This window comes from Daphnia pulicaria, chromosome 8 (assembly GCF_021234035.1).
Source record: "Daphnia pulicaria isolate SC F1-1A chromosome 8, SC_F0-13Bv2, whole genome shotgun sequence".
NCBI lineage: Eukaryota > Metazoa > Arthropoda > Branchiopoda > Diplostraca > Daphniidae > Daphnia > Daphnia pulicaria.
The window spans coordinates 11,616,348-11,643,242 of record NC_060920.1 but is presented as its reverse complement, the minus strand read 5'-3'; the positions used below and the strand labels follow the sequence as shown (position 1 = coordinate 11,643,242).

Below are 26,895 nucleotides of genomic sequence, written 5' to 3'. Positions count from 1 at the left end.
GCACTGATGCACGTGTTAGATTGGCAGTGTTTTTTGATTTCCCATAAAACTGCGTATGACAAATGCCATTGGTTTTCTTAATATCTGTGTCACAAGGGCGTTTTTTGGTTTGGAATAATAACAACAAGTGAACATAAAGAATGCACGACCGAGTGTTTCTTTGTATAGTGCAACTGTGCAACCTTGAGTTCTACTAGAATTTTCAACTCAATTTGCACTTTGCAGGGCCGATTATTTGTGTACAATCAACTGCAGTCCCCATAAATTTTGACGGCCAAGGCCATTTGCAATGGTCGTAATTACATACCATCTCAAGTCCGTGTGCATTTTATGGTAAGAAAAATATTGAAGTAGCCTAGTAAGTTTTAATTAAAAAACTAATGGATATTATTCTTTTTTGCCACCCTAGTGTTACGAGCAACCAGCAAAATTCCTGCATAGCTGTTTAATGACACCTATTCTTCCATCCACCTGTGTTGATCTTAAAAGGTAAGAAACACTGACCATCTTTTGATAGTTATGTAAATGTGGGCGGTAGCTTAATAAGACACCCACTTGAGAAATCACCTTGTCGTCAAGGTCGGAAGATGTAGGTAGAAATGCTTCCGCCATCAGAGGAAAGAAAAATGTTTTCTTTTCTTTAAACTTTCTTTTGTTCTGATTGTCCGGTTTTTAAAGATCTTTTGATACACTCAAGAAAGCCATAAAATAGAGGCTTGACTGATTTGCTGGGCACACGTGCATTTCTCTAGAGAACCATGTTTTGTCCGTCTTTCTCTTACAGATTCCATCGACATGTCACCTCTCTTGTATTTCCCTTTTGAAAGTCTTCCATAGAGGTATTGGGAAGTCTCGAGAGTCTCCGGTTTATGCAGACAGATAAACCCCATTGACCTTAAACTTGTTGCTGTCCTTTATTTTCGTGTAGGATACGCGTTGGGTTCAAGGTCAAGGTTTTTCCACCCATAAAATCTTCTTAACGATCTAAAATTTTTTTAATCAAACCTACCGACCGTCAAATTTATATTTTAGCCGGGGTAGCTACATGCTACAATCATTGTTGTATATTGCGGCGAAATACCTGCAGGAGCTTTGCATATTTGGGCAGTCATTTGCATGTCTTATATATATATAAAACATGTAAAGTTCGTCCACATTCAAACGTCTTGACCGTCGACTCACCTCTAGTTGGTAAAGAAAGAAGAGTTTAAGCACGTGCTGTAAGCTATTCTTTTATTTTTGTTTGATTTCGTACTTTTCAATCATACTTGCACAGATATGATCCGGTTTGAATTGCTAATTTACACGTCTATCTCGCGGTGTGACAGGGTGTGACGCAGCGTATTGTAATCGCGAATATTTCTGATCGATTTCCATCAATCTCTTTGTTCATCCGTTAAAAATCTTGTCGTTATGTAAGAATCCTTTATTTTGTTCCTTAAGAATTCGATCTGATTCGGTGGAAAGAAACAGAAGTAGCCTTGAGCTCTCCTTCTCCGTCGCGACTTTATTCTACCTGCGGGGAATGGCAAAAGGTAAATAATAAAAACTTGTTTTTCCCTTGGTCCAATCATTTGGGGACTGGGTGGCGCCGTAAGAGCTTGGGGGGAAGAGAAAATCCAGCGTTGCCACAACACCTTTTTCTTCTGAGAGCCAGCTTAGAGAACCAACAGGGGCTTACTAACGTACCTGTGTGATATTTTTTTTAGTTGTTTTTCATCGCTTGTAGCGCCCCAACGTAGCTGAAAAGGCTCTCGCCAGTCTTGTGAAAGTTATTTTAAAAAGTCTAGTAGACTAACAGTACGTACGTGCCTGTTCGTAGGTGAACCCGTGTCATTGGCCTGCATTCGGCCGTATCACCCAGTTAAACCTATGTGGAAACTCGTGTCACCTATCTACTTTCAGAAATAGTGTACAACTTTTCAACATTTAAACCTCCACTGTCCGTCTGGATTGTTTCAACTCTTTTATTGCACAGCCGAGGATATATAAACAGTGCCGCCAGACTTTCTCTCGACTTGACATTATTCCGGTCGAATCAACACTTTTTTTATCGTGTTGTTTTATAAGTGACGGTGACGATTTATTTCCTGCGGCCTGTTTGCCTTTTTTTTACGTGCCATTCGCCCACATGATTATTTTCATTTTTCCTGATTCAACTGCCGATTGATTTCTATTCCAGACGTGTGGTGTTTTCGACTGCGCGTGATCTAACCTTGGATACACAATGGCTTGACTATCGTTATTTTGAAACTGCGTTCAAGCAGTTAGATAACTAGTAAAAAGCCGTTAATTAAAGCATTGCTGCTACCAGCAGCTGTGGGGGATTTCCACACCCCCCAAAGGCCCGCAATGGTGGTCCGATCCGTGGCAGAATTGTGGCTGGCGACTGCGGCATATGCGTTATGGTTGTTGATGCCATTGTTTTTCTTATTTTCGTCGGTCGACTCCCATTTCGTCAACAGCAGTTTAGTGCCCATGCCCAGCGCCGTGCGCAATTATACGCTAAACACCATCGATGTGCGGATGCTCTACGAATCCGGTGACTGTGCGTGTTTCTGCAAATTAACTCGTGAGTGGACCGTCTGTGTCGGCAAAGACTGTCTCAATGTCCCTCGAACCATCAACATATTCAACCGACGATTGAAAGTGACCGGAACGGAAATCGCCACCATCGGTCCGTTGGATTTCGCTCGATACTCGGATTTGCTGGAGCTGCAATTAGATGGCAATCTTCTCACGAATATCGAGAACGGAACGTTCGCCAATCTGAGCCAGTTGGTCAATTTGAGCATTTCATCGAATCGGTTGGCCTCCATCTCGCCGGACGCCTTTCGCGGTCTGGTCAGTTTGCGGTCCCTGCGGCTCATGAAAAACCGTTTTCTGGCTCTTTCTGGTGTTGTTCCATCCCTAGTCCCGCTGACCGCCCTTCGATTCCTGTCACTCAGCGACAACACGCTGAGTCGGGTGGATGCGGCCGACTTTTTACCCTTGCGCCATTCGCAACTTGAAATTCTCGATTTGAGCAATTGCGATCTCAAATACATCGGCTCCGAGGCGTTTATGCCATTCAAGAAACTCCAGCGGCTGATACTCAGCGAGAACACGATGCCAGAAGACAATTTGATTTATTTGATCCACACGATGCAGGAGACTGGACTCAAGGCGCTGGATTTGTCTCAGTTGCGCTTCGCCGGAAGTCCACCACGAACACTACTCGAAGCCCTGTCTCGTACGGATGTCGAGGAACTGAATTTGAGCAAAAATACGCTGCCCAGACTCAGTCCTAAAATATTCCCGCTCATGCCTCGCATTCGTGACCTGGACTTGAGTGCCTGCGGCATTATCAGCATTGAGAACGGCACCTTCAGCCTAATGCCACTTCTCATGCGACTCAACTTGGCCCAGAACGGACTAGAAGACATACCACCGGCCGTCATGATCCTGCCACAACTGCAGTGGCTCAGTTTGAGCGGAAATTCCGGTTCTGCGTACGAATATGGCGGTGGCGAGCTGAAATTGGAGGATGGCAACTTTGCTCTTATGTCCAACTTGACATATTTGGACTTATCATTCAATCGAGTTGGCCAAGTGACTCGTGAAATCTTTGACGGATTGTCCCGGCTCGAGGAGCTCAACCTCAAGAACAACTCGCTCTACAGACTATCGGAAGGTTGTTTCCAACCGTTGGTTTCACTGAAAATTCTTCACTTGGATGGCAACGCTTTCGGCAAGCAAAACTTCAGCCGGTCCACATTTTATGGCTTAAACAGTCTTGAATTTCTAAATATGGATCGGTGCAAATTATCCTTCACCGACCAGGAAGCCATTTTTGCCGGTGCTCCTCGTCTCAGGCACCTGAGTATGCGGGATAACCAAATCGTTTCTTTCGGGAGCCGCAATCCTTTTGCGGACGCCACTAGTCTCGTCAGTGTTGATCTATTCAAAAACCGTATCCGCGGTTGGGACACGCAGCTCTTTGCCGGCTCGCCCGACCTGGACGTGCTCAATTTGGCCGAAAATCAAATCTCCACCGTTTCCAAAGCTATGATGGCCGACATCGCCAATATCTCCGAAGTCGATCTGCTCGGCAACCCCATCGATTGCGACTGCAACTTGGAACCTTTGCGTCGTTACGCTCTCTACCACGAAGACACCGAAGATAGCAACCTACTCATCAAAGCTGACCACTGCTCATCGCCAGACAAGTGGCGGTTCCAACCCATCACCAGTTTTCTGTTGGAACTCGATCCAGACCATTGCTATTACAACATTCAAGCGTCCATCGACGATCAAGACCCGGATGTTGATGCCGACTACTCGTCATTCATTAGCCGACCGCACGTGATCGCCCTTTACATTCTAATTCCCACCGTGTGTCTGTCCATGTTGGTGGGCTATGCCATCTACAGGAGTCGTTGGGTGATTCGCTATTACATGTTCCGCAAGAGGTTGAGCCAAACGAATTTGATGAGTTCTTCGTCCATGGCTGAATTGGAAGGCAACTTCAAGTACGACGCCTTCGTTTCCTACAGCAATGTGGATCACGCTTTTGTCGCCCGGATGGTGGGCATGCTGGAGAACGCCCCGCCTCATTATAAACTCTGCGTCTACGAGCGGGATTTCACGGCCGGAAACGTGCTTAACGACTGCATCATGCAGAGCATCGCCACCAGTCGTAAAGTGGTGCTCGTCATCAGTGAGAATTTCATCCAGTCGCATTGGTGCCTGTGGGAACTGCATCTGGCCCAGCATTCGCTGCTGGAAGACAAGAGGAACGGACTCGTTTTGGTTGTCGTCGGCAAATTGAAGCTCAACCAATGTCCGCCCACGTTACGGTTCCTCATGAAGACGCGAATCTACCTGGAATGGGATCTCGATCCATCCAAGCAGCGCGTTTTCTGGGAGCGGCTACGAGATGCATTGGCTCCTTCCTCTTTACTGAAATCCATTTCCTTGCCGGACGCTGGATGATACTTGTTTTTATCATAGTTCTTTTTTTAATTATTATTATTAATTATTTCTTTTTGTCAAAAACACAATACTTGTCATGCTGTACATAGTTAAATTTATCGTCAATGTCCGTAAAGTAAAGTAAATAATGTCGCCGAATTTTCGTTTGAATCGCAATATTAAATTTTGAGCTATAAACATTTTGACTAGTGTGTAATTCACCAATTTAAGAAAGAAAAGACTGGTTTTCTCTTTTATTTCTCCTGACTTTCCATAGTGCGTTCTCCAAAGTTTTTTTGATTGCGCCGCTAGCGATGTTTGTACGACAAACGAACCACGACAGGTTTTTTTTCTATTCAAAGATTAGTTTGGAGAGTGTGCCCCACCCATATGCGTGATTACCTCGTAAATGAAAGAAAAATCAACTGGTAACATCGAACTTGATCCTTCACTTTCAATCTGTCTGGTTGTTGCTATTAGCAGAGGGAAAATTTTATTTTCTTCGTTTATTCTTGGCGATTCTTCCAGGTTGTTGGAAACGAGGTCGCTGAAAACTTTGCATTTCGGAACGAAATAATGTTTTGCACCCGTTCTGGCCATAAATTTGGCATGTTTTTTTCGCCGCTCGAAATAACAAAGTAATCGTTGGATGTTAATGAGATTTTTGCTCCGAGTATATAGTCAGACTTATGTAGTACAGGTAGACTCGGCCAGCTTGCGCCAGGGCGTTCAACTGGTGTCATGCAAGTTGTAAAAAAATTCCGTTAGGTTTAGTAAAATCGACCCTTTCTAGACGGAACGCACACAATCTCGTCCCATTTTTGGTGAAGTCTTATATGTTCCCAGAGTTAAAAAATCTTGGTGTTACTATGCCGCGACCCTCCATCTAGCGCTGGCAAAGTACATTGCTTGAAGTTGCTCGACTCGCTTCAAAACAATTTCGTTTAATCAAAATTTGATCAATATTTGGACAACACGCGTTCTAAAAGTCACTTGATTCATCTTTCGTTCAACAATTTCCTTGATTGATCACGAGGTTCTTTGTCACCGAATCTTAAAATGATATCCATTATTAATGCGCGTCGCATTATAGCTAATAAGTAGTTTACGCTGGAATGGCCTGACTCTTTTTCCTTGTTGGTTTTGTTTTGTTTCACGGGGGGTAAAACCCAGACGTTCGGTGAAGTGTGGCGTGCCACATTACAGCACCTATTTTTCTAACGTTACCCATTAAAAGAAAAAAATTATATTGGGGTTTACGCTGATGATCTTACGGGGAACTCCGGTTATAGATTCTCAACGAACCACATCTGTTCACACACTCAAAATTTTTTCGCATGTGTTACCTCTTTATATTTCTAAATAACTTACAATCAGCAAGTCTCTTCCACTGAAACCGCGAATTGCCGACCACCTTTTTCCGTTGGACTTGGGTGTCACTTGTTAACAAACAAACAAAAGATAAGACCATTGCTCTTAGGTTTATTGATATCGCAACTTATACCCTTGAAAATTCTAGGCTGTTTTATGGCACAAGCCGGAATCGAACGCTGTAAACAAGAAAAAAATTCTGAGAGCCCCCGTAGCGTTTTTCATCCGCCTGTTCTGCTTGGGTGATCCAAAAGAATGCTGTCTGAATGGTAAACAATCGTAATTGCAATAGAATCGTATATTTTTATATTGAATGAAAGTATACATTTTCATGAAATACTTTTTTTGATTTGATTTACCCGGTTTAAAGGCATGGAACACCAGCTGGATTTCTTCATTTCCCCTGTATCTGTGTTACGATAATTCGTAAAATTGATACTAGCTATTAAATGAGTTGGAATGGTAAAATTAGTATTAATAATTTTTTTTATTTAAAATTTCATCGTCTTTGGAATCAGCTGTAAAACTATAAAAAACAACTAAAATAACAGCAGTGGCAACTAGGAATTTTATGGCTTCACATCAAGGAGATGGCGTTGGTGAGATTGCATATTTTTAGACGATAACTGCTGATGTTTAGTGTCTCCGTGACGGATACACGGCAACTTCTTTGCCAGGACAGGCAATTGATCACGCGTCGCTGCTGCTACTGTAATTCAAATTTTATTACAATTTCTAGTATTTCTTTTTTATTGATTAACAACATTGTAAGCAAAATTGTAACATTTACCTAGGGAATGTGGTGTATTATGGCTTCAGTCGAGACACGGCCATTGATTTTGTTCCAATCGAAATATATCCACGTTTCACTTTTTCAGCGACGACTCCTTTTTAAGCCATTGCGGATCGGTAAGCCCAGCCATGAAATTATTTGTTATGCCGCTTCTTGACTTCCAAACATCCATGACTGTTAAAAAAAACCATGTTTTGGTGCCCTATTTGAGAATTTTCAAGCGATTTTAGGGGAATTCAGAAATCATAACGAGAAAAATAATGCCAATTATATAAAACGATATCGTGTAATTTCATTCTCATGACCTAGTTTTATCGTTGGCAGTTATTGGGGCTTTTATAATGTAATAAATTTATAAAATTTGCTTGAAGATTTCGTCTGAGAGAATGTTAACGGCCGTCTAATTGTACTATGGCAGTCGATGGCAGTTGAAAGGAAGTTATAATCTATAGGGACGCCCATACCCTTTGATGTGTTCGGGAATGCCGACTTTGAATTGCATCTTAGAAACGGCACTCCGATACGAGTGAAAACGGGAAGAAAGAACTCGTGAGAAAAAACCGTCAGCAATTTAAATAAATCAACATCTCGCTTCTCAATATTTCTACAAATTCCGGGTGATTAAACACACAAAATTAAAGGCCTTTGCTTGAACATTTTACACATGTTGTGTCAAAAACTGTTCAACCCCATCACGTAGCATCAGAGAACTAGTTTTGGCACCATATTGTGCTGTTTCCTCAAGAGTTTGTGTCCATTTTTCACATTTATAGTGATTTCTAAAAGGGGGAAAACCAGGCATTTGGTGGCCTGTCGGCCCCACTCCTTCAATTACTGACATTACGGCGTAAGTGACTTAGTGCTCATCGCGAACACACCACTATTCTTGCACTAGTAGCCTACAGCACTGGACGTAAGCCATTACCGCCTTGAATTTGAATACTCTTTTATTCATCTTGACTTTTGTGAGTTATAGTATTCCCGTTAACCATTTTCCATTTTTTTATTACTCTACGGAGCAAAGTTTTTCTTACCTTAACCATCCCTGAGTTTCTTCTACATTTATCCTGCTGCGACATTGCGCTTTTCTTTCTTAATTATTATAACGGATCACCGCAATTGTGTTTGTCTTCTTTCCTTATCTTTTTCGATATTGCTTTTGCATTATGCAACTAGAGCTATATTTGGGATATGCTAACTGAAATTTTCCCCAGTTAACCACAAGGAAGTTGTGCACGAAACATTCTCCCATTCGCATTTTTTTTTAAAACTTTTTGGCGAGATTTACCGTATGGCAAGTTTGCGTTTCAAACAGTTTGCATTTAACCGTAATTTACATTAGATGTCTATAGCTTAAGAAATGGGTCGAATTACGATCCAGAATTTGCTTCCCGACCTAACCCATAGACGGCGCTCATTAAATGATGATCCATTACAGTGTAGAAGTTGTGTCAGTTCATGTAGATTGATTGTTGACGGTTGTGGCCCTTGAAACTACTGTAGTAGAAGAGTGATCTGAGTCTGACATCAGTTAACTTAAGTATCTACACAAATGTCATTTAATCGAACTGTTGATTCAACAACATGGGCAACGATAAAGAGTGAAGGGGGTGGGCTGGAGCTCGAATAACTGTATTTTTCGCATTTTTAGTTTTTGTTTGATTTTGTAATTTTTGCTGTTCCAACACAACAGCAGGCCCAACATTTTTAAAATATTTTAATTCATTTTGATTTTATCGTTTTTAGTGTTCCAACCGTTCAGTAGCAAACGAGTCAACTTATAAGAAATTCCAAGGAAAATTCCTAAAATTGAACCTAGGAATAATGTGACATCAAGAAGATGTCGTTGATAGAATGGCATGTTTTTGGAGGACAGCTGTAGATGTTTAGTGCCTCCGTGACGGATCACGTACTCGATCCAGTACACGGCAACATCTACTCCCGGCATTAATTGATCGCGCATCAGGGTCGATACTCGAGAGGCATTCGCCCGGACACTGTAATTCAAATAAATTTTAATTTAGGATTTTCTTTTTTTATGCACCATTGACTTTAATATAATTTTTACTTAGAATCGTGAACGAGGTGTGTTAGGGCATCAATCAAGTTGCGGTCATCGATTTTGTCCCAGTCCAGCTGCAATCCCCAACCTCCACGCTTCACTTTGTAGACGTTTCCTCTTTGGTCGTTACCAAAAGGCATGCCCAACATCGGGACTCCGTGATATGCCGCTTCTTGAGTGCCTAGCATTCCCCCGTGACTGATAAAGACTCGAGTATTATTATGCCCTGTTTAATAAGAGGTTAGTCGATTTATTGAAATTATTCCATAGTACGCGTTTTACCTAGAAGATCCTGCTGTGGAAGCCAATCAACCATCATGACATTGGCTGATACATTTGCCGGTACATTTTCCTCCCATTTCCACACCACCCGCTGAGGAAGTTTTGAGAATACTCGAATGAAAGTGTCGAGCGTTTCTTTTGGCATTGAAGAAACGGGAACGAAAGATCCTAAAGAGAACACAATTAGTCCATCCGTGGCTCCATCCGCAAACTCTTTTAGTTCCTACAATAATTCAAATCAAGATTATTAATTTGTTTCTTTACCAAAACCAGATTCCTTATTACCTTGGGTAGTGATTTTGCCGGTCTGGTATGAAGGGCTCCTATTGGCACTATAGTTGGCGGTAGCGAACGCGGCCAGTTAGTCATCGGATGACTATTGATGATGCAGAGACTTGCTTCTCCCTCCACCTCAGCGATAGATCGAATGCCAGGGATATGAGATTGCAGGAGAGCATCTAGATCTTTTAAAATGTAATACGTCCGAATATGCCTGGAGATTTCGTTTAGCATGACGTTCAACAGTCGCCGAGGGAATGTTATCGGGTCGTCTAATTGCACTATGGACGTTGAAACGAAAGCGTAATCTTTAGAAGCTCCCATTGCGGCTAACATGTTCGGGAATGCCGAATTTGAGCTGTGCGTCACAAACGGTACTCCGATATGATCGAAAATGGGAAACAGGAACTCGTGAAAATAACCGTCGACAATGAACAAATCCACATCGCGCTTCCTCAAAATTTCTAAAAAGTCCGGGTGAGTCAACAAGTTGTTACACGAGGTTAAAGACATTTGCTTGACGTAACGCATCATGGTCAAAAATAGGTTAAGTCCCTCTTTTTGCATAGAGAACGCATCTACTTCTGTTTCGTCAACCAATTGTGCTGCCTCTTTCAAAAAGAATTCGCGCCCATTTTTAACATTCTTTGCCATTCCTTGAAACGAGGAGAAAATACTCACTTGGTGACCTCTTTGCGCCAGCTCTTCGATAGCTGGCATTATGGCGTACATGTGACTTTTGGTGCTCACCGTGTACAACACCACGATTTTAGCACTTGAACAAGATTGAACGAAACTAGCCACTAAAACAGTAAATATAAAAAATGCCCTGTTATTCATCTTGATGTTCTTCAGTATTTTTTTTTTACTGTACTGGTTACAGGATCGCCCTCAGCAAAGTGTTCCTTGTGCAGCCGAGGTTCATCTGTTTTATACTTGCCGCCGTGTTTCCCTTGTTAACTTATTATGTCAATTATCATCGTTATGCAGCATAAAATTCTTATCTGTGTATACCCTGTGTTATGTAATAAGAGCTGTGCACTTAGGAGTTGCTAGGTAACATTGATCCCTCCGTACTTGTCAGAAACCTTCCATCACATAACCTTTGGCTATAGGACTTAACGTTTATCTCACGTCATCTCAAATCGAATGACTTTCCTTATTTTATGTGAGCTGAGCTTATTATATGAAAACTCAGTTTTTTTTTTCTTTACCAGTGTGCGCCATCGTCCTCCTAGAATTAGATTAAGCATATCCCGATTCAGTCAACCGCCACGCTTTTGATTCGTGTGGCAAAAGGAGCAATATATCATCCATTAATAATAGAAGCCGATTGTGCGTCGAGTCCGAATCCCTTGTGCACTTGGTTTAATCCTGTTTGATCCAATTTTTCCGGGGTTCTCGAAATAGGGACGAACAATAAAGTCAAAACATGCCAACAGAATATTAGGTGTTGCAAGTCGAAGTTTTTGAGAGTTATTCGGACAATATTTTCTGCTTCCTGTAAATCAAGCACGTAGTAACTTGTAAATTGTCACCGACTGGCGGACTCGGCTGCGACACTAACGTGATTTTCTTGGTCTGCGCCTAGATAGCATTTTATTATTGGCTGCTGCCGAATAATTTCGTCTTTTTTTATTAACCGTGTCACACATTTGAGAACTATACGAACGGAAGAAGAGAGTTTTGCTTCTCTTAATGAAGTTTATCTCTTAAGTGATTCTAAATCTTAGTAGTTTTTTTAAATATGTTTCTTCATGGTTTCTCTTATTGATGTGTCGTTTCACCTACTATACAGTTAAATTGGCTAAATTGATTCTAAAATATTATTGGAGAAAGTTACATTACCATTTGCATATTAAAATTTACTTCTTATTTCTGTTATTTTGCACTCACAATCACTAACTTTCAAATGTTACGCTTGCCCCAACACTTGTAACTAATTCCAATTTTCTTTTCTTTTTTCAAACAAGGATTGACTCACGAGGAAGCGGCCCGCATCATCGCAAATTCTTACGCCAACCGGAGTGTGCCTGAGTTGAAACTGCTTTTGAGTCCCAGCACTTTCCGTCCCAATGCCAACTATCAACCGGAGAATTGATGATGAAACTCGGAACCTTTTGCTCTCTTTCTCTCCCTGTCTCTCTCTATTCGACACGGTCCAACAGCGATGTAAGGAGTCCGCCTGCCAATTCGTATCGGCGTCATGTTTTACAACCCATTAGAAAAATCACAAGTAGGATTCGTTTTTATTATTATTGCTATTTCTTTGGTTTCACTGAACATTTCGCGTTCGATTTAAATTTTTATGAATTCATCTCGTCGAATTCAGGTGCTTTTGAAACCGAATCCTCGCTTAAAGAAAATTGAACATGTTACTACTTTATCTCATTCCGCCTTTTTTTTTAAAAGCCATGTTACCTAACATGGGTGCTTGTTATCCTTAAAGATTTGTTTCTTATTGAAATAAACGGTTTGTTTGACTTGTTTAAACCTCGCGCTGGATGTTGATTCAAAATTTGAGCCGCTCTGAAATGAGTTGCCGGATTGCCACATTTCCTGCGGAATCTCTGCAGAGCAGACGAAAATTTTTCTTTCGATTTCAGTTCCAGACTCGGGTCGGGAGAGGAAAGATCACATACTCAGTGAGCTGAGAACTGAGATCTTGATAGTCATTAATATCGTTCATTCTCCAATGATTTCGGTTCAAGGATTTCATGTGCAACTATCCACCTTGAAAGGTAAATTTCTATTAATAGCTATTTTCTGTTAAGTGAGCAATATCTGATTTTCTATTGCTGGCACAAATGGTAAATCATTTCTAAAATTCTAATTGCTACACTAAAAGATTTAGGTTTGTCTATTGTTCTTTCTTTTTGGTTGTGACTTATGAGTAGTAAAGCCAATGTCCCATGATAAAAAAATACTGAAATAAAAAGAGATTCATGGCTTTCGTACTGTCAAATACTCAAAGGAACTCAGATACAAGATTCTCTGGGGAAGTGATATCTCCCCAATGAAATATTTGTTAATAAATATTATAATATGGTAATAATAAATAACAAATACTAGATTTGCCGCAAGTCAACGAAACAGGGATTATTTCTTTGAGTGATGAGTTTATTGTGATAAGTATAAACTTTGGTTTGATTCAGTTCAGATAGGTTCATGTGTTGTGTATATTTGAACAACTCTTATTTTTAAATATATTTTGTGACTTACTAATAAGTTTCATTAACTGACTGTTGACCTTGTTGCCTGAAAAAGTGAAAATGGTGTCTTAATCGTCTTTATCTTCTTCTGCTATTTGCAATCGCCTTAGTAGATAAGAACCTTGTACTTAACTTACTGTTTGTTTGTTTTGTTTTATTTTGTTTAATTTGTTATTGTTATTTATTTTTGCTCTAGAATTCAGGGTAGCTTCCTCCCTTCCAAGTCCCATCCATCCGTGGATGAATCTGTTGGCTGTCAGCCAAATTATGTCATCCAGCCCCCAGGTGGCGCGACCGTCGTCGTGAGGAAAGAAAAATCCGCTATTGGTTTCCGAGATGCTGAGTGATAATGTTTTCCAAATTCATTACGTATTTACGGTAACCTTCTACATTTTCAGTTCTAAAGATTAATAGGTAATTCTAGTTTGGCTTACTTAAATTAACTGGAAGTTTACAGGTAATCCGTAAACCCCGCCGGTGGACACTCACCCGCTGTGATAACCAGGAGGATGAGGAGGGCTCTGGTGTGGCAATACATGTACTTCCGCTGCGACACACACCTGCAGTCACTCACTACGGGATTATTGCCCATGTACTCGTAAATTAACTTTTTTTTGTAGATTATCTACTGATCACCTACTAGCTTTAAACTCTGTGTTTGTGTAATCCTAAAATTAGGCCCTTCTTGCGATTCGCTAACGAAGTGTTGCGAGTGCACGAGAGGAATGAAAAAGCTGCTGCAAGTCACTTTCTCGTCTTAAAGGCCCAATTGAGACTTTGGAATCTGGGGGTTAACATCTGAAGTAAAAATCTTATTATTGAATGAGAAATCTTTTTAATTGGTTAATCCATCAAGTTGGCCTAGTAAGCCGAAGTCCTGATGGATTTGGTCTTTGAATTTTTTTATTAATGTGAGGCTTGCTGGCTGGGGTACTGACTACTGAAGAGAACATATCTGGCGGCCAGATTTGCCAGTTGTTGGGGCGTAGTGGAAGTAAGCTAGCCCCTTAATCTATCTTCTTCTAAGTTCTAGTCTTCGTGGTTCTCCCCTCCTTGTGTAGTTGAAATATAGGTTTGAAAATAAAAGCCGTCATTATTAGTTTCAATTACCCTATTACCGTTCAGAATATGCATTTTATGCACTTATATCATAATCTTAATAAATAGTCGAATATTAATAAACCTGTAGAATAATCTTCAGTAAAAATATTGTCATGTTTCATAAATACAGAGCAAGTTGCAAAGCCAATATTTATTTTGTGCAAGTAACATAGGTTAGGTTGTTATATATTATTTACCTGTCCCAGATTAATCTTACTAGTAGCTTTTTTCCTCATTGCATGCCTAAATGCTAGTCAATTTGTTTAAACTCACACATGCAGTCAATCAAGAAAGGGAAGAAACTGCATTGATTGATTGATTTTGCCAGGGAGTTACCTGGACAAAGGAAGAAGAGAGATGAGTGTGAAGCCATTTTAGCTAGGGAACAATTAGACGTAGATGGTTTTCAGGTTAGACTCATGATTCTCAAAGGTTTCATCAAATCATGCACCTTCCAAGTCCTCGTTCGACCAGGGCCCTCCTCATCCCAGTGGGTGAGTGCATGCCCATCGGTTTCAGTGTAGAAGTTGGATTGGTGAAGTTGTGTGGTTGTTGAAGTGTGTAGAAGTTGGACTGGCTTCCATCATCACCTTGGGATTTCGTCTGTTGTGAATTGTGATCTGCGTTGGTGGCTTCTTGGAGAAATTTGGCGGGGAGAACGTTACGTGAGTATCAAAGTTATTTGTTACCTTTTTTTGTCAGTTCTTTCAATTGAGTGTCAACGAGCTAGAGCGGACATTGTTTTAATGTTTACTTTTAAACGTTTCTCCTTTCTGACGCTAGACGGCATAGCCCTTTGATCATTTTTTACCTGTCAGAATCAGTTTAGTTACGTTTACTTTGCACATCTCTGTAGAGATTTCTTAATGCTACTTTTAAAAAATTTTGGTTGATAACTTTCAGTTTCTGTTTCAGCAACAAAGCTCACTTGTTAGATTTTTAATTATGTGTATTTTTTTTCTACTTCCGGTTTCCTCATTTCAGTCAGTAGTTCAGTAAATATTCATTCGAAGTCCAAAATAACCACATATTCGTGATCCTTGTCAAATTTGTGGTAAAGTTCATGTTTTGTTTTGTACGTTTTCTTACTTCCGGTTTTGAAAATTTTAATTCTCGATTTTGGCCAAATTCTCGATTTCGTTTAAAATACATCTAATCGACCCCAAATTTCACGTAAATCACGAATATTTGGTTTATTTCGTCGGCAGCTTAATGGTTGAGGCGCTATCGCTTACTTCCGGTATACTTCCGGAAAATTTGCATGAAACTAGCAAGTGAGCTTTGTTCTCTGCACAATTCTAAAGACTCCTTGACAGTTTAAATGGTCTTTCAGATTAATTTTGTGACTTTTGTGACTATCTAAAGGTAACCCTATAGATAGTGAGTTGTGGACATGCTTAATAGATGGCGTGAAGGAATATTGAATGTTGTGTTGTCAGATGTGGATTGTGGGCTTATATGGCGGCTCGTTGTCTAAATTATCTATCTTCAGCTACAGCTATTTTCTTCGAAAGTTACCAATGAACACATAGGTTAATTCGAGTGATTTCGTTTGTAACTTGTCGGTGATGTGTTCTATTCCGTGTTGATGTTGGATAACCTGAGTGTTTCTCATCAACTTACAGGAGAAAACGTAGGCTACCGTCGACTATTTTTTTCAATATGTGCCATCGAAATGACGCAGGTTACCAACACTAGCTTTATTACAAATTTTGTTAAACATACAATCTTCTCATCTTTTATCTGTCTTTTATTAGGATTCATAATAATTATCTGCTGTAAGAATTGGACTTGCTAGATCACCAACCCTATCACGGACCAATCTCTCATTCCATCTTCTAGAGAACCTTGGCTAACTGTTTGGTGGTTTCATGTGTAAGTTCACTTGTCATTTCACAGAACTTCCTTTGTTGCTGTCTAATATGTATTCAAAGTATTGATCTGCACTCACGTCTATCTAATGTTATAAGACGATGTCAACTGCAGTATACCGATTACTGTTTAATTATTCTTTTAGATCATAGTTGTTAAGCACATTGATGACACACATTAATAAATTATTAACAAGGTGACTTAATTTTCTTGTTTTTTATTTACAGGTTTGAAACTATTGGTTTCTAAATGTGCATGACAGACTTTAAGAAAAGTCATGTTGAAGAAAAAGGACTGTCTACAGTCATTGTTTGGTAACCCGTTGGCTGCTACCCTTGTTATCCGTTACTTCCTTAAGCAGGCCTTCTTGATTTGAGGTATTGCTTTCTTTTACTAAAATCCAATTTAAAATTATTGTCATCCTAATAAATGTTCATTCTGCATACAGGGTAACTCCTCTGCTACTTATCATGGACTTCATCCATTGGTGAAAAAAGATAAGAGAAAGCTGTAATTCAGATGTCTAAGCCGGAAGCCTACTATGATTAATCGCTCTCGTAATAACTGTTCAACTCTTCGCTCTTTTTCCGGTTTCTCTTAACCATTGGCCAGGTAGTCAATTAAGGCAGTGTCTTCCCCTGGCTTGATTGTGTGTGAGTTTCAAAAACAGTTTATCACCCAAATGACAAAAGGAGTCGGTTAGGTTTGTTTTATATGGGTATAAACTGCTTTAAAATTTGCACAGAACAACATTTGTCTTGTACCGGACGTTTTGTTTATTAAATTTCAATCATTTTGGCTTAAAAATGGAGAAATTTGGGAATTAATTCGATTAACTAGGTTAATTAAGTTAAATTAAATTATCTCATAAATTATATTAATTTAATTAAGTTTAATTATATTAATTTAATTTATTAATTTAATTATATTAACTTCATTTATTCATATTAAAAAATTGATTAACATTAAAAAGTGAAATTAAAAATATATTTTAAATATTCAAAATATATTGGTTAATATTTTGGTTTTATAAAAGTGGTTGTATTTATTTATGTTTTAACATTTCACTTGCTTATGAAAAAAGTATCAAATATAATATCGCATAAGAAAATATTGCAAGTTAGCTTTGACATTAAATATGTGGGTGAGGAAATATCAAAATTCAACATTGTTGTTCTAACTAATAACAGGTTGCAACATATCATAGTTGATGACAAATTTCAAGGTTGCTAAAACCACATATTACATGGATGTAATTTTTATCAACCCGAATTGAACTGGCACAGTAACTTCACAACACCAATATTACTTCTTCAATATCACAACAGCATTTCAACTTCAGGATCAGCTAATTCCAAGAATGCAGCATAATTCAGGATAGCATCAGCTTGAACAGGACTGAGACTGCAAAGCGACTGCATATTTACGACGAGACCTATGAGAAAAAAACAGATATTATACTAGTTAGACACAAAACCATTAGTTTCTTTTTAAACATTTGCTTAATAAAATAGACAAGGGTCTACCTGTAAAGCAAGTTACCATAACTAATTTCCTGCGTCAGTTTGGAATTGATCTTTCAACAGAACGCAACCTTCAATAAAATAATAATTTCTCAAGTCACAAATAGTATCTCAGTCAAATTAAAATTTCTTTTTCTTGCAGCTTAGCTTCAAGTCTTACTTCTCCAATTCTTGATAATAAAAACAGCATGAACTCCATTGAGCATATTGTTGATCACATTGTCACCAAATCCTGTTGAGAAAAATGAAAATCATTAATTAAAAATTTAACCTGTACCAGCTATAAAAAATGTAATGGAGAACAAGAAAAGTCGTGTTAAGTTTGAACTAAAAATAAATCGAATCCAAGCAGCTACAAATGTTTAGAATCACAAGAAAAGGTTGCAGCAGAAATTTTGTAAAAGGGAATACAAAGTTTTAGTTAAATTAAAAAGAAAATTACAATCAAGTAAAAGTTAGTTGAGCAAGCAGCTAAATTCTAAACCCACCTTAATATTTTAATTAGACCACTTCCCCAGTTATAACCCAATATCACAATCAAATTACCATTTCAGAATGTTTTCATTTATATTGCCGGATATTGCACTTCAGAATAACACCAGAATTGTTGACAGCAACAATAAGCTACAGCTCTACACAACTTACAATTCCCTTTCACCAGCTGGCTGCAACAAAAACACCTTCATATGACACACAAAGCTTTGACTTTACCATTTTCTCAAATTCATCAAAAGATAAGAAAGGGAATCTCTTACCTGAACATTATTAACTGCACACCAAAGAGCAAAACCATAATTAGTTCATACATCTAACTGACGATGGAAACCTACAGAGATAAAGAATATCAATAAACAGAATGACGCTGAAACGTGAAAAAATTCCAATGAAACATTTTTCAAAGAAAAAGAATTGCAAGTTAACTTCAGCCAACAAATATAAAATAATTGATCCAACCACATAGTAGAAATAGTTAGGACAACAAAAATAATTCAAACCAACGCCAGACAGCATGCAGCACTTCCCCACACCAGCACATGGTCATCATGCAACAGCTCACCACCTGCTGATCACAATCTTCACCAGCTGGCTGCAACAATTCCATGTGGACATTTGACTGCCATGAAAAAGCTCAACCACACCAGGCCATTAAACCTACATGGAAAAAAAACTTGATTACTATTAAAAAAACAAAGTACTAACTACTAAGCAACAATTATCAATTATCTACATAATTCCTATTACTTAACAACCCCAAACAGAGAAAAAAAAATGTACTGGGATAAGACTGTGACAAGGACAGAATTGCATCACGGATTCACGGGCATGACAAATTGGCCGATCATCTTTTCCGTTAAATTAAAATATTTCATTTCGCATAACCCCATTATATGCAAGTCCGCTCAAGCACCTTCTAAACACATCTCTCCTGGAAAACCACTGCACACCAAACAACCAAAACAAAACAGCTCAAACATCAAACTGACCATGGAAACCTAAATTTTCAAAATAAAACAAAAAAATGCAAGTTTAACTTTACCTTACTTAAATAAATGGTTCAAATACCTAACAGTTAGGCAATTATACACTTAAGATTTACATGCTTTAACTAGAGAAGATATAAAGATGGCCTAAGATCATACATCATGGCGATTTCATTTAATCTTTTTAAGAGGATATCTCAATTTCTGCTCTGTTTAGTCATAAAAGGTGACAAATATCGACCATCAGATTAAGATCTTTTCATAAAAGCTCTTGTTATTAATAAGCAGGATTGCCCTAGCTGTTGCCATGTCATTTGAATCAAGAACTTAATGTTTAATAACGTCAGCTATTTCTAAACTAAAAACAAGCATAGGTAGCACATATACTTAAAACAAAACTAAAGCAAAATACTTTCCTTAATTTATCTCATGAGTACTTACATTATTAGTATTTCATTCACATTTCCTATTTCCATTACAATGTTGTCTTCCAATGTAGTGGAGACCCTCTTAGTTAGAGAACCTTCATTAAACGGCAGCGATCACGTACAGCACGCAACGCAATAAAGAAGCTTTTAGACTCCACCGGGCTGTTAATAGAAAAATAAAACCCAATTAGTTTCAGAAACAAAGTCTTCATATTTCATAGTTACTTATCAAAATTATTGTTTTTACTACCCTGAATTACTTCTGAATGAGACGAAACGTGCAAAATGAACCAAGAGACGACATTTTGGGGGAAATCAACTGCAGATCTCATGACCATAGAAATTACCATTAAAGAACCATTAGAAATCAAACCATTAGATCAAAGAGAAATTACCAGAGAAATTAAACCATTAGAATAAAAAAATTACCATTAAAGAGCCACTAGAAATTTAACCATAAGATTAAAGAACCATTAGAAATTTAACCATACAAGTACAAGTTAAACACAAAATATTTAACTTTAATAACCTTGAGGAATAAAGGCAAGAATTATTGCCTTAAGATGAACATTTTCAAGAGAGAAAGTTGCCTGCAATTGCCAAGCAAAACCTTATCTGTCAGCTTCTTCATTGAAAAAGACAATGTGAGAAAAGTCTTATTAGCAGTTGATCCATCTCAGGGCATGTCTCAACTGAATGACCGCAAAACCACTGCACACCAGACAACACCATTAACAGTTCAAACTGAACAAGGAAACCTACAAAAAAACAAAACAAATTAATAAACCAATGATATTTTCAAATATTAAAAGAAAAACAAAGCAATGTTCTAATTGATAAAATTTCTTTTCATCTCTTCACAAACTGACTTTTTTCACAAGTTGTCTTTGTTGAATTTATTTCAAGAGTTTAATGTACAAACCTAGTTAATTCTAATTCAAAGCAAACACAAGTAGCACACATGTGTATACTTAAATTAAAGCAAATTGTTAACCAACTCGTCACAAGCTGATTAATTTTTACATAAGCTCTTAAGTGGGAAGTACTTGTCAAATCTATATTAAGACACAGCTTTAAGAGTTAAATGTACAACCTAAGTTTATTCTAAGCAAAGAACAAGCATACGTAGCTCACATACGTAGACTTAAATTTAAGCAAAATTCTAACCATCTGTTGTGATTCATAACAAACAAACTTATCACAAAAGCTATCTTGCATTTAAGACCAAAACAAGATGTCACTTGTCTTCGACATCAAGTAAAATATGTTAATAATGTTACTAGATTCATTACCTTCTCAACTTAGCTTACAAGTACTTAGTTTCCTTTTTTCATCTCAATTGTCTTGCAAAATAGTGGAGACCCTCTTCATGACAAGGCAGCGATCACGTGCACGTTATGCAATGAAGAAGCTCAGAATTCACCAGGCTGTTAGTTTAAAAAATAAAAACTCAATTTAAAAACCAGTCTTAAACGTATAACCCGTCAATTAACCAGACGGCACACACAAAATTTAAATTCAATAACCTTACAGAATAAAACGGGAATTACCATTAATGAAACACGAAGAATGCCGACGACATGTGCCAATGGCTAAGGTAACCATCTCCGACAGCATCTCAAAGAAAAAGTAAAGTCGTCTTGAGAGTCGAGTCTCGTGTCGACAATTTAACGACCGGGCTACCAACACACTAGGCATGACACTAGGGCTGAATCCCTAAACACACTGAATTATAGCCACCTAGTGACAGCCCTTATTAGCACCCACGGAAAATAAAAATTGTCGGGTCACGTTTTCCATGATGAAAAATGTAATAAGGAAGTACAAGTATTTCTTGTTATAACTTCTTGGGGTTATTGAATGTAAAATGTTGATGTGTAAATTTACAGGAGATTCAGCATGTAAGTAAATACCTCTTTGTCAAACCCAAAATTCCCAAATCTTCTAACTCGGAAAAGAGGATGTCGTGCCTCCTGTGTCTTGCTGCCTCTGTTTTAAAATTTACATACACAGTTACACACATAACATTGACCAGGATTTTGAGAATATCCACTTATCCAGCAAGTTGGAAATGTGTCAATTGAGGGAGGCGGGAGAAGAGAAGACTAGACGATTATTTTCACACAGCTTTTCCTATGAAATGATTAGTTAATATTAACGGAACACACAAATTATGAAACCAAATAAAACTTTAAATTTTCAGAATGAATAACTTTTGCTGGTCTTTCTTTTTTCTACACAGCAAAATGTAAATATCTCAAGAGTCAATAAAGACGTGTTTCTAAGGCATTCATCCATCCATGGTAGATGGTACAGCTAGCGATCCACTGATATCAATGGTAAACAGCAGATACTAATTATGAATCTGAAAAAAAATATTGGCATGAGATTTTTCATCGATACCGTACCAAATATTAATTTCAATGTTACCTGCATTATTTGATTGAAACACTCAGTAAAATAACCACAAATTCCAAAAACTTCTCATGAACATAGGCTCTTCAACTAGATTAGCCGATTTGACATCAGTTAGTAAGTATTTACAAAAATGCCATTTCATATCGAACCGCTGATTCACACGACATGGGTTCACGATAAAGAGTGAAGTGTGTGGACAGGAGTTCGAATAGTTTTTTTTTTTTTTTCGCAATAATACACCAGATATTAATTATTTTGTATTTTTCGCATTTTTTTACTTTTTGTATAATTTTTAGTTTTTGCTGTTCCAATACTACAGCAGCAGACTCAAAATTTTGAAAATATTATAATTGTCAATTTATAAGAAATTCAAGTTAATTTGTTTTGATTTTTCCCGATATTTCTTTCCTACAGTTACGTGATAGTGAACGCATCAATTTGTAAGCGATGATAAGGAAAACCGCGGAAATTAAGACTAGAAAAAGTGTAACGTCAACAAGATAGCGTTGGTAGAATGGCATATCTTTTGCAGCCAATTGAAGATGTATAGTGCCTCCATGACGTATAACGTATTCGATCCAATAAACAGCCATTTCTCCCCCAGGAAGGATTTCGTCCCGCATCAATAGCGACAACCTCTTTACTTTTTCCCTTGCACTTTAATCGACAAAACACAATTAAATTTAGTATCCAGTTGTTTTTTGTTTTATAAGATTTGCTATAATTACCTCGGGTTGTTGATGAGGTGCGTCACTGCGTCAATTAAATCTTGGTCGTTAATTTTGTCCCAGTCGAGTTTCAAACCCCAACCATCTCTCGCTGCTCTGGCTACATTCGCTCGTTGGTCGTTCCCGAACGGCAAACCAAGCAAAGGAACGCCATGATAAATAGACTCCTGTGTGCCCAATAGCCCACCGTGAGTGATGAAAAGCTTAGCATTTGGATGCCCTATAATATTACAAAAATATTAATAACAATATATGACTTATGTCTGAGACTTAAACGATAAATCGTTTTTATACCCAGGAGATCTTGTTGCGGGAGCCAGTCAACCATCATAATATTAGGCGGAATATTTTCTGGAATATCTGCTTCCCATTTCCAAATGACTCGTTGAGGAAGTTTGGTAAAGACTCGGAAAAAGGTGTCGACTGTCTCTTTTGGCATAGACGAGACGGAAACAAACGAACCGAGCGTGAAAACCACGAAACCGTCCTTGGCTTCATCCGCAAAAGTTTTCAGTACCTGCAGAATTAGACAACAATGAACACACAATTAATTCCATTATCAAATCGAAATTATTTGCTCACCGATGGGAGCTGTTTGGCCGGTCTTGTGTGAAGAGCTGCTATTGGAATGATAGTCGGAGGTAATGAACGCGGCCAGTTTGTGATTGGATGGGTGTTGGTGATGAGGAGACTAGCTTCTCCTTCGAGTTGGACAATGGGTTTGACGCCTGGGAATTCTCTTTGAAGAATGGCGTCCAGCTTTTTAAAAACAAAATGATCTCGTACCAATTTGATGAGTTCTCCCGTTAAGAAATTGATTAGCCGCTGAAAGAAAGTCATCTTATCGTCAAAGTCCATAGACACGATTGGAACCGAGGCGTAGTCTATAGGCGCTCCCAATGCCCCTAGAGTGGCTGGAAAAGCGGAAGAAGCGCCATGCAATACAAAAGGAACGCCCAATTTGTCAATGACTGGATAAGTGAATTCGTTGCCGATTCCGTCAACGATAAACAAATCAACTTCTCGTGTTTCTACAATTTGGCGGAATACTGGATTCGTAATTAACTCTTCGCAAGCGAGAGCAGCAAACTCAATCAAGCTGAACATCATTTTAAAGAATTGTGTTGCCCCTTGCTTTTGCATGGCAAACCAGTCGATATCGACTCCGTCTATTTTTTTCGCCAAAGATTCCAGGATTACTTCTGTGACGTTCTTGACGTTTTTGGTGATCCCTTTGAACGGGGTAAAGACGGTCACGTTGTGCCCACGTTCCACCAGTTTCTCAATGATGGGCATTACGGCGTAAAAGTGACTTTTTGTTCCGAATGGGTACAAAACAACAATCCTCTCTCCCAAACAGCTCCCTACTGCATAAGCAACTAACAAGGGCAGCACAATAGATCGAGGTTTCATTGTGAAGGCTGAAAGGAATAGTTTTAGAAAGAATATAACTATTAAAAAAGATTGATTACTAAATAAAAAAATTTGTTTTAATTGTTTTGAGCTTCAAAGGCAGAAAAGTGTAATGGACTTTATTTACCTGGGTTTGAGTGTCCGGTGGGATTGTAAATGACAGTGAATGATTCACTGTATGGGGATGTTGATCTACAATCTACATGTTTTCAGAAGATAACAAATAATGCGCGTTGTTAATGATGCAGCATAAAATCAATAGAGTAAATAGATAAAAGTAGATTAGAACGCGGTTAGAACGATTGATAGGCCTATGATGTAAGAGGGGCTGAGATTTGAAACACCGAGAGATCACGTAGACTAAGTACCAGTTCAAACTGGCTTCAAAAGCAATCTTATGTAACGTGGCATTAATTTCTATGTTCCTAAACTTCTGTTACGGTTTTTAAAATTTTTTACAAACACATTTTAACTATATAGAAAACCACCTATGCAGTTTAATAATGTTATGGGGAGGGGGGGGCACTAACATGGCACTGGTCCGGAGACGATCACTATGTAATCTGCTTAATCGGCAATCACATTCACGAATCTCGATTATGATTCGTGACTACGATTTCATGATTATGAATCACGATTATGTATTATGTCGAATATACAATTTCAAACGTTGTCAGCTTGAGGTAGCAAATAATAAGATTACGAATAATTTTGATTTTGTTTTATTATTTTGACACACAGGCATCAAAGTTTGCTTCAACTTTAAAATACTCTATTTCAATTCTTTTTCGTTTTCACGTTTTTACTCGATATACAGGAACGGAATAGTGCACGACCAATAATAAAAATCAGGTAGAGAATTATTGACAGAACAGATGTTACGAATAAGCAGACATCAATGAGATGTCGTTGATAGAATGGCATGTTTTTGGAGGACAGCTGTAGATGTTTAGTGCCTCCGTGACGGATCACGTACTCGATCCAGTACACGGCAACATCTACTCCCGGCATTAATTGATCGCGCATCAGGGTCGATACTCGAGAGGCGTTCGCCCGGACACTGCAATTCAATTATAATTCTTGTATAGGATTTCAATCTTTTAGAATTAAGTTTTTAAAAAATGTGATTTTTTAAGCTACTTGGGATCGTTAATGAGATACGTAAAGGCATCAGTTAAGCTCTGGTCGTCGATTTTGTCCCAACCGAGTTGTACTCCCCAACCTCCACGTTTCACTTTGGCAATATTTCCTCTTTGGTCGTTACCAAAAGGCAAGCCCAACATCGGGACTCCGTGATAGGCCGCTTCCTGAGTGCCCAGCATCCCTCCGTGACTGATAAAAACTCGAGTATTATTATGCCCTGTTTAATAAGAAATCAAAACAATTAATAATCAGCAAATAGAAATTAGTTGATGGTTGGATTACCGAGAAGATCCTGCTGCGGGAGCCAATTAACCATCATGATATTTGATGGCATATTTAAAGGTGCATCTGCCTCCCATTTCCATACCACCCGCTGGCGAAGTTTTGAGAAGACTCGAATGAAAGTGTCGAGCGTTTCTTTTGGCATCGATGAAACGGGAACGAACGATCCTAAAGTGAAAACTATGAGTCCATCCGTGGCTCCATCCGCAAATTCTTTTAATCCCTATAAAGATGAAATTGAAAATTAATTTTTGAACAAGTAATATTTCCTCCTATAATTCTTCGTGGAAGCCTACCTCTGGTAAAGGCTGTGCAGGTCTGGTGTGAAGGGCTCCTATCGGCACCATCGTCGGCGGCAAGGATCGCGGCCAACTAGTCATCGGATGACTGTTGATTATGCAAATGCTGGCTTCTCCCTCCAATTCGGCGATGGACCGAACACCAGGGAAATGAGATTTGACTAGGGCTTCTAGATCTTTTTTGATGTAATGAGTTATGAGCACGCCCATGATCTCGTTCGGGATAATGTTCATGAGTCGCTGAGAAAATGTCATTCGATCGTCAGCATCTAAAATAGGTAACGGAACGGAAGCGTAGTCAATCGGAGCGCCCATTGCGACCAACGTCGAGGGGAAAGCGGAAGAGGAACTGTGGGTCACGAACGGCACTCCGACATGATCGAAAATGGGAAAAAGGAACTCGTGAAACATTCCGTCCACAATGAACAAATCAGCGTCTCGCTTCTCCACGATCTCTCGAAATTCCGGGAGATTTAAAATGCTATCACAAGCTTTTAATGAAATTTCTTTTATGTACGTCAACATGGTCAAAAATTGGGTGGCTCCCTTTTTTTGCATGGCGAACCAGTCGATTTCAGCTTCGTCCATTCCTTTGGCGATGTCTGCCAGGAATATTTCGCGACCGTTTTTTACTTTCTTGGCGATGCCTTTGAATGGAGAAATGACCGTCACTTGGTGACCCCTCTGTGCTAATTCCTCAATGGCGGGCATGACAGCGATCATGTGACTTTTGGAACAAGCGGCGTACACAACCACGATTCTCGCACTAATGCAGGACTGGACGAAGCTAGCAACTAAAACGGCGAACAGTATTGCTTTGACATTCATCTTGAGACTTGCTTGAGGATCTAATGGTCTTGACTATGTAATTTTACGACAACTATATACTCTGGTTTCGGTACCGTTTCCTTTTGAATTCCAGGACCACACTGTGAGATTTATATAGTGCGTTCAAAGACCAATCTTGAAACTATTTTGTTACGCAAAAGGTTACTGAGCGGAGTTGCGTAATCATTATCTTAATCAAATAAGACGAGTTTTTATCAGCTTTTTGAAACTTTGATCCCTTACTTTTTAACTCATGGGAGTTACGTATTTTTTGTAATGTTACTAAGAGAAACTGTATTACACGATATTGTTTTTTTTAACGTTTTTAATTTGATTGGGAAGGCAACCGTTTCCGCTATAAACCTGAATAAAACCAAATAACGTAATTGAATTTTATCACTTTATACCGCTTTATACCATGATATTA

General features: G+C 38.7%; 4 protein-coding genes and 2 long non-coding RNA genes across 17 annotated transcripts; 2 read left to right on the top strand and 4 right to left on the bottom strand.

Moving 5' to 3' along the window:
• Positions 1-12: 12 nt before the first annotated feature.
• On the top strand, positions 13-14,058 carry LOC124310926 (protein artichoke-like). 12 transcript variants are annotated; one of them, XR_006909738.1, is made up of 8 exons: positions 6,692-6,786; positions 6,889-7,035; positions 7,119-7,233; positions 11,714-11,976; positions 12,073-12,481; positions 13,149-13,330; positions 13,410-13,544; positions 13,631-14,058. XR_006909738.1 is itself a non-coding variant. In XM_046775086.1 (3 exons), the coding sequence occupies exon 3, from the start codon at positions 2,353-2,355 to the stop codon at positions 4,972-4,974; it is 2,622 nt and encodes an 873-aa protein (XP_046631042.1). In that variant the 5' UTR covers positions 32-333; positions 410-489; positions 2,183-2,352; the 3' UTR covers positions 4,975-5,210. The 12 variants fall into 12 exon arrangements, 1 of the variants encoding a protein (XP_046631042.1); XR_006909737.1 differs by having other exon boundaries at positions 6,876-7,035; XR_006909735.1 differs by having other exon boundaries at positions 6,843-7,035.
• LOC124311751 lies at positions 409-1,512 on the bottom strand. The gene is made up of 2 exons (XR_006910202.1): positions 1,256-1,512; positions 409-1,184 (listed from the first exon to the last, which is right to left on the bottom strand). It is a non-coding gene; the product is annotated as an uncharacterized LOC124311751 (long non-coding RNA).
• On the bottom strand, positions 8,734-10,627 carry LOC124311122 (UDP-glycosyltransferase UGT5-like). The gene is made up of 4 exons (XM_046775444.1): positions 9,747-10,627; positions 9,462-9,684; positions 9,186-9,405; positions 8,734-9,114 (listed from the first exon to the last, which is right to left on the bottom strand). The coding sequence occupies exons 1-4, from the start codon at positions 10,578-10,580 to the stop codon at positions 8,835-8,837; spliced, it is 1,557 nt and encodes a 518-aa protein (XP_046631400.1). The 5' UTR covers positions 10,581-10,627; the 3' UTR covers positions 8,734-8,834.
• LOC124311123 (UDP-glycosyltransferase UGT5-like) lies at positions 8,734-24,100 on the bottom strand. The gene is made up of 6 exons (XM_046775445.1): positions 24,044-24,100; positions 23,086-23,924; positions 22,798-23,020; positions 22,504-22,723; positions 22,133-22,432; positions 8,734-8,894 (listed from the first exon to the last, which is right to left on the bottom strand). Exons 2-5 carry the CDS (start codon positions 23,914-23,916, stop codon positions 22,150-22,152), a joined length of 1,557 nt encoding a protein of 518 aa, XP_046631401.1. The 5' UTR covers positions 23,917-23,924; positions 24,044-24,100; the 3' UTR covers positions 8,734-8,894; positions 22,133-22,149.
• LOC124311690 lies at positions 15,386-16,727 on the top strand. Its single transcript, XR_006910136.1, has 5 exons — positions 15,386-15,418; positions 15,679-15,737; positions 15,811-15,928; positions 16,153-16,302; positions 16,374-16,727. It is a non-coding gene; the product is annotated as an uncharacterized LOC124311690 (long non-coding RNA).
• Positions 24,101-24,622: 522 nt separating the features above from the next.
• Positions 24,623-26,557, bottom strand: LOC124311121 (UDP-glycosyltransferase UGT5-like). Its single transcript, XM_046775442.1, has 4 exons — positions 25,638-26,557; positions 25,342-25,564; positions 25,057-25,276; positions 24,623-24,976 (listed from the first exon to the last, which is right to left on the bottom strand). Exons 1-4 carry the CDS (start codon positions 26,466-26,468, stop codon positions 24,694-24,696), a joined length of 1,557 nt encoding a protein of 518 aa, XP_046631398.1. The 5' UTR covers positions 26,469-26,557; the 3' UTR covers positions 24,623-24,693.
• Between the last annotated feature and the right edge of the window lie 338 nt (positions 26,558-26,895).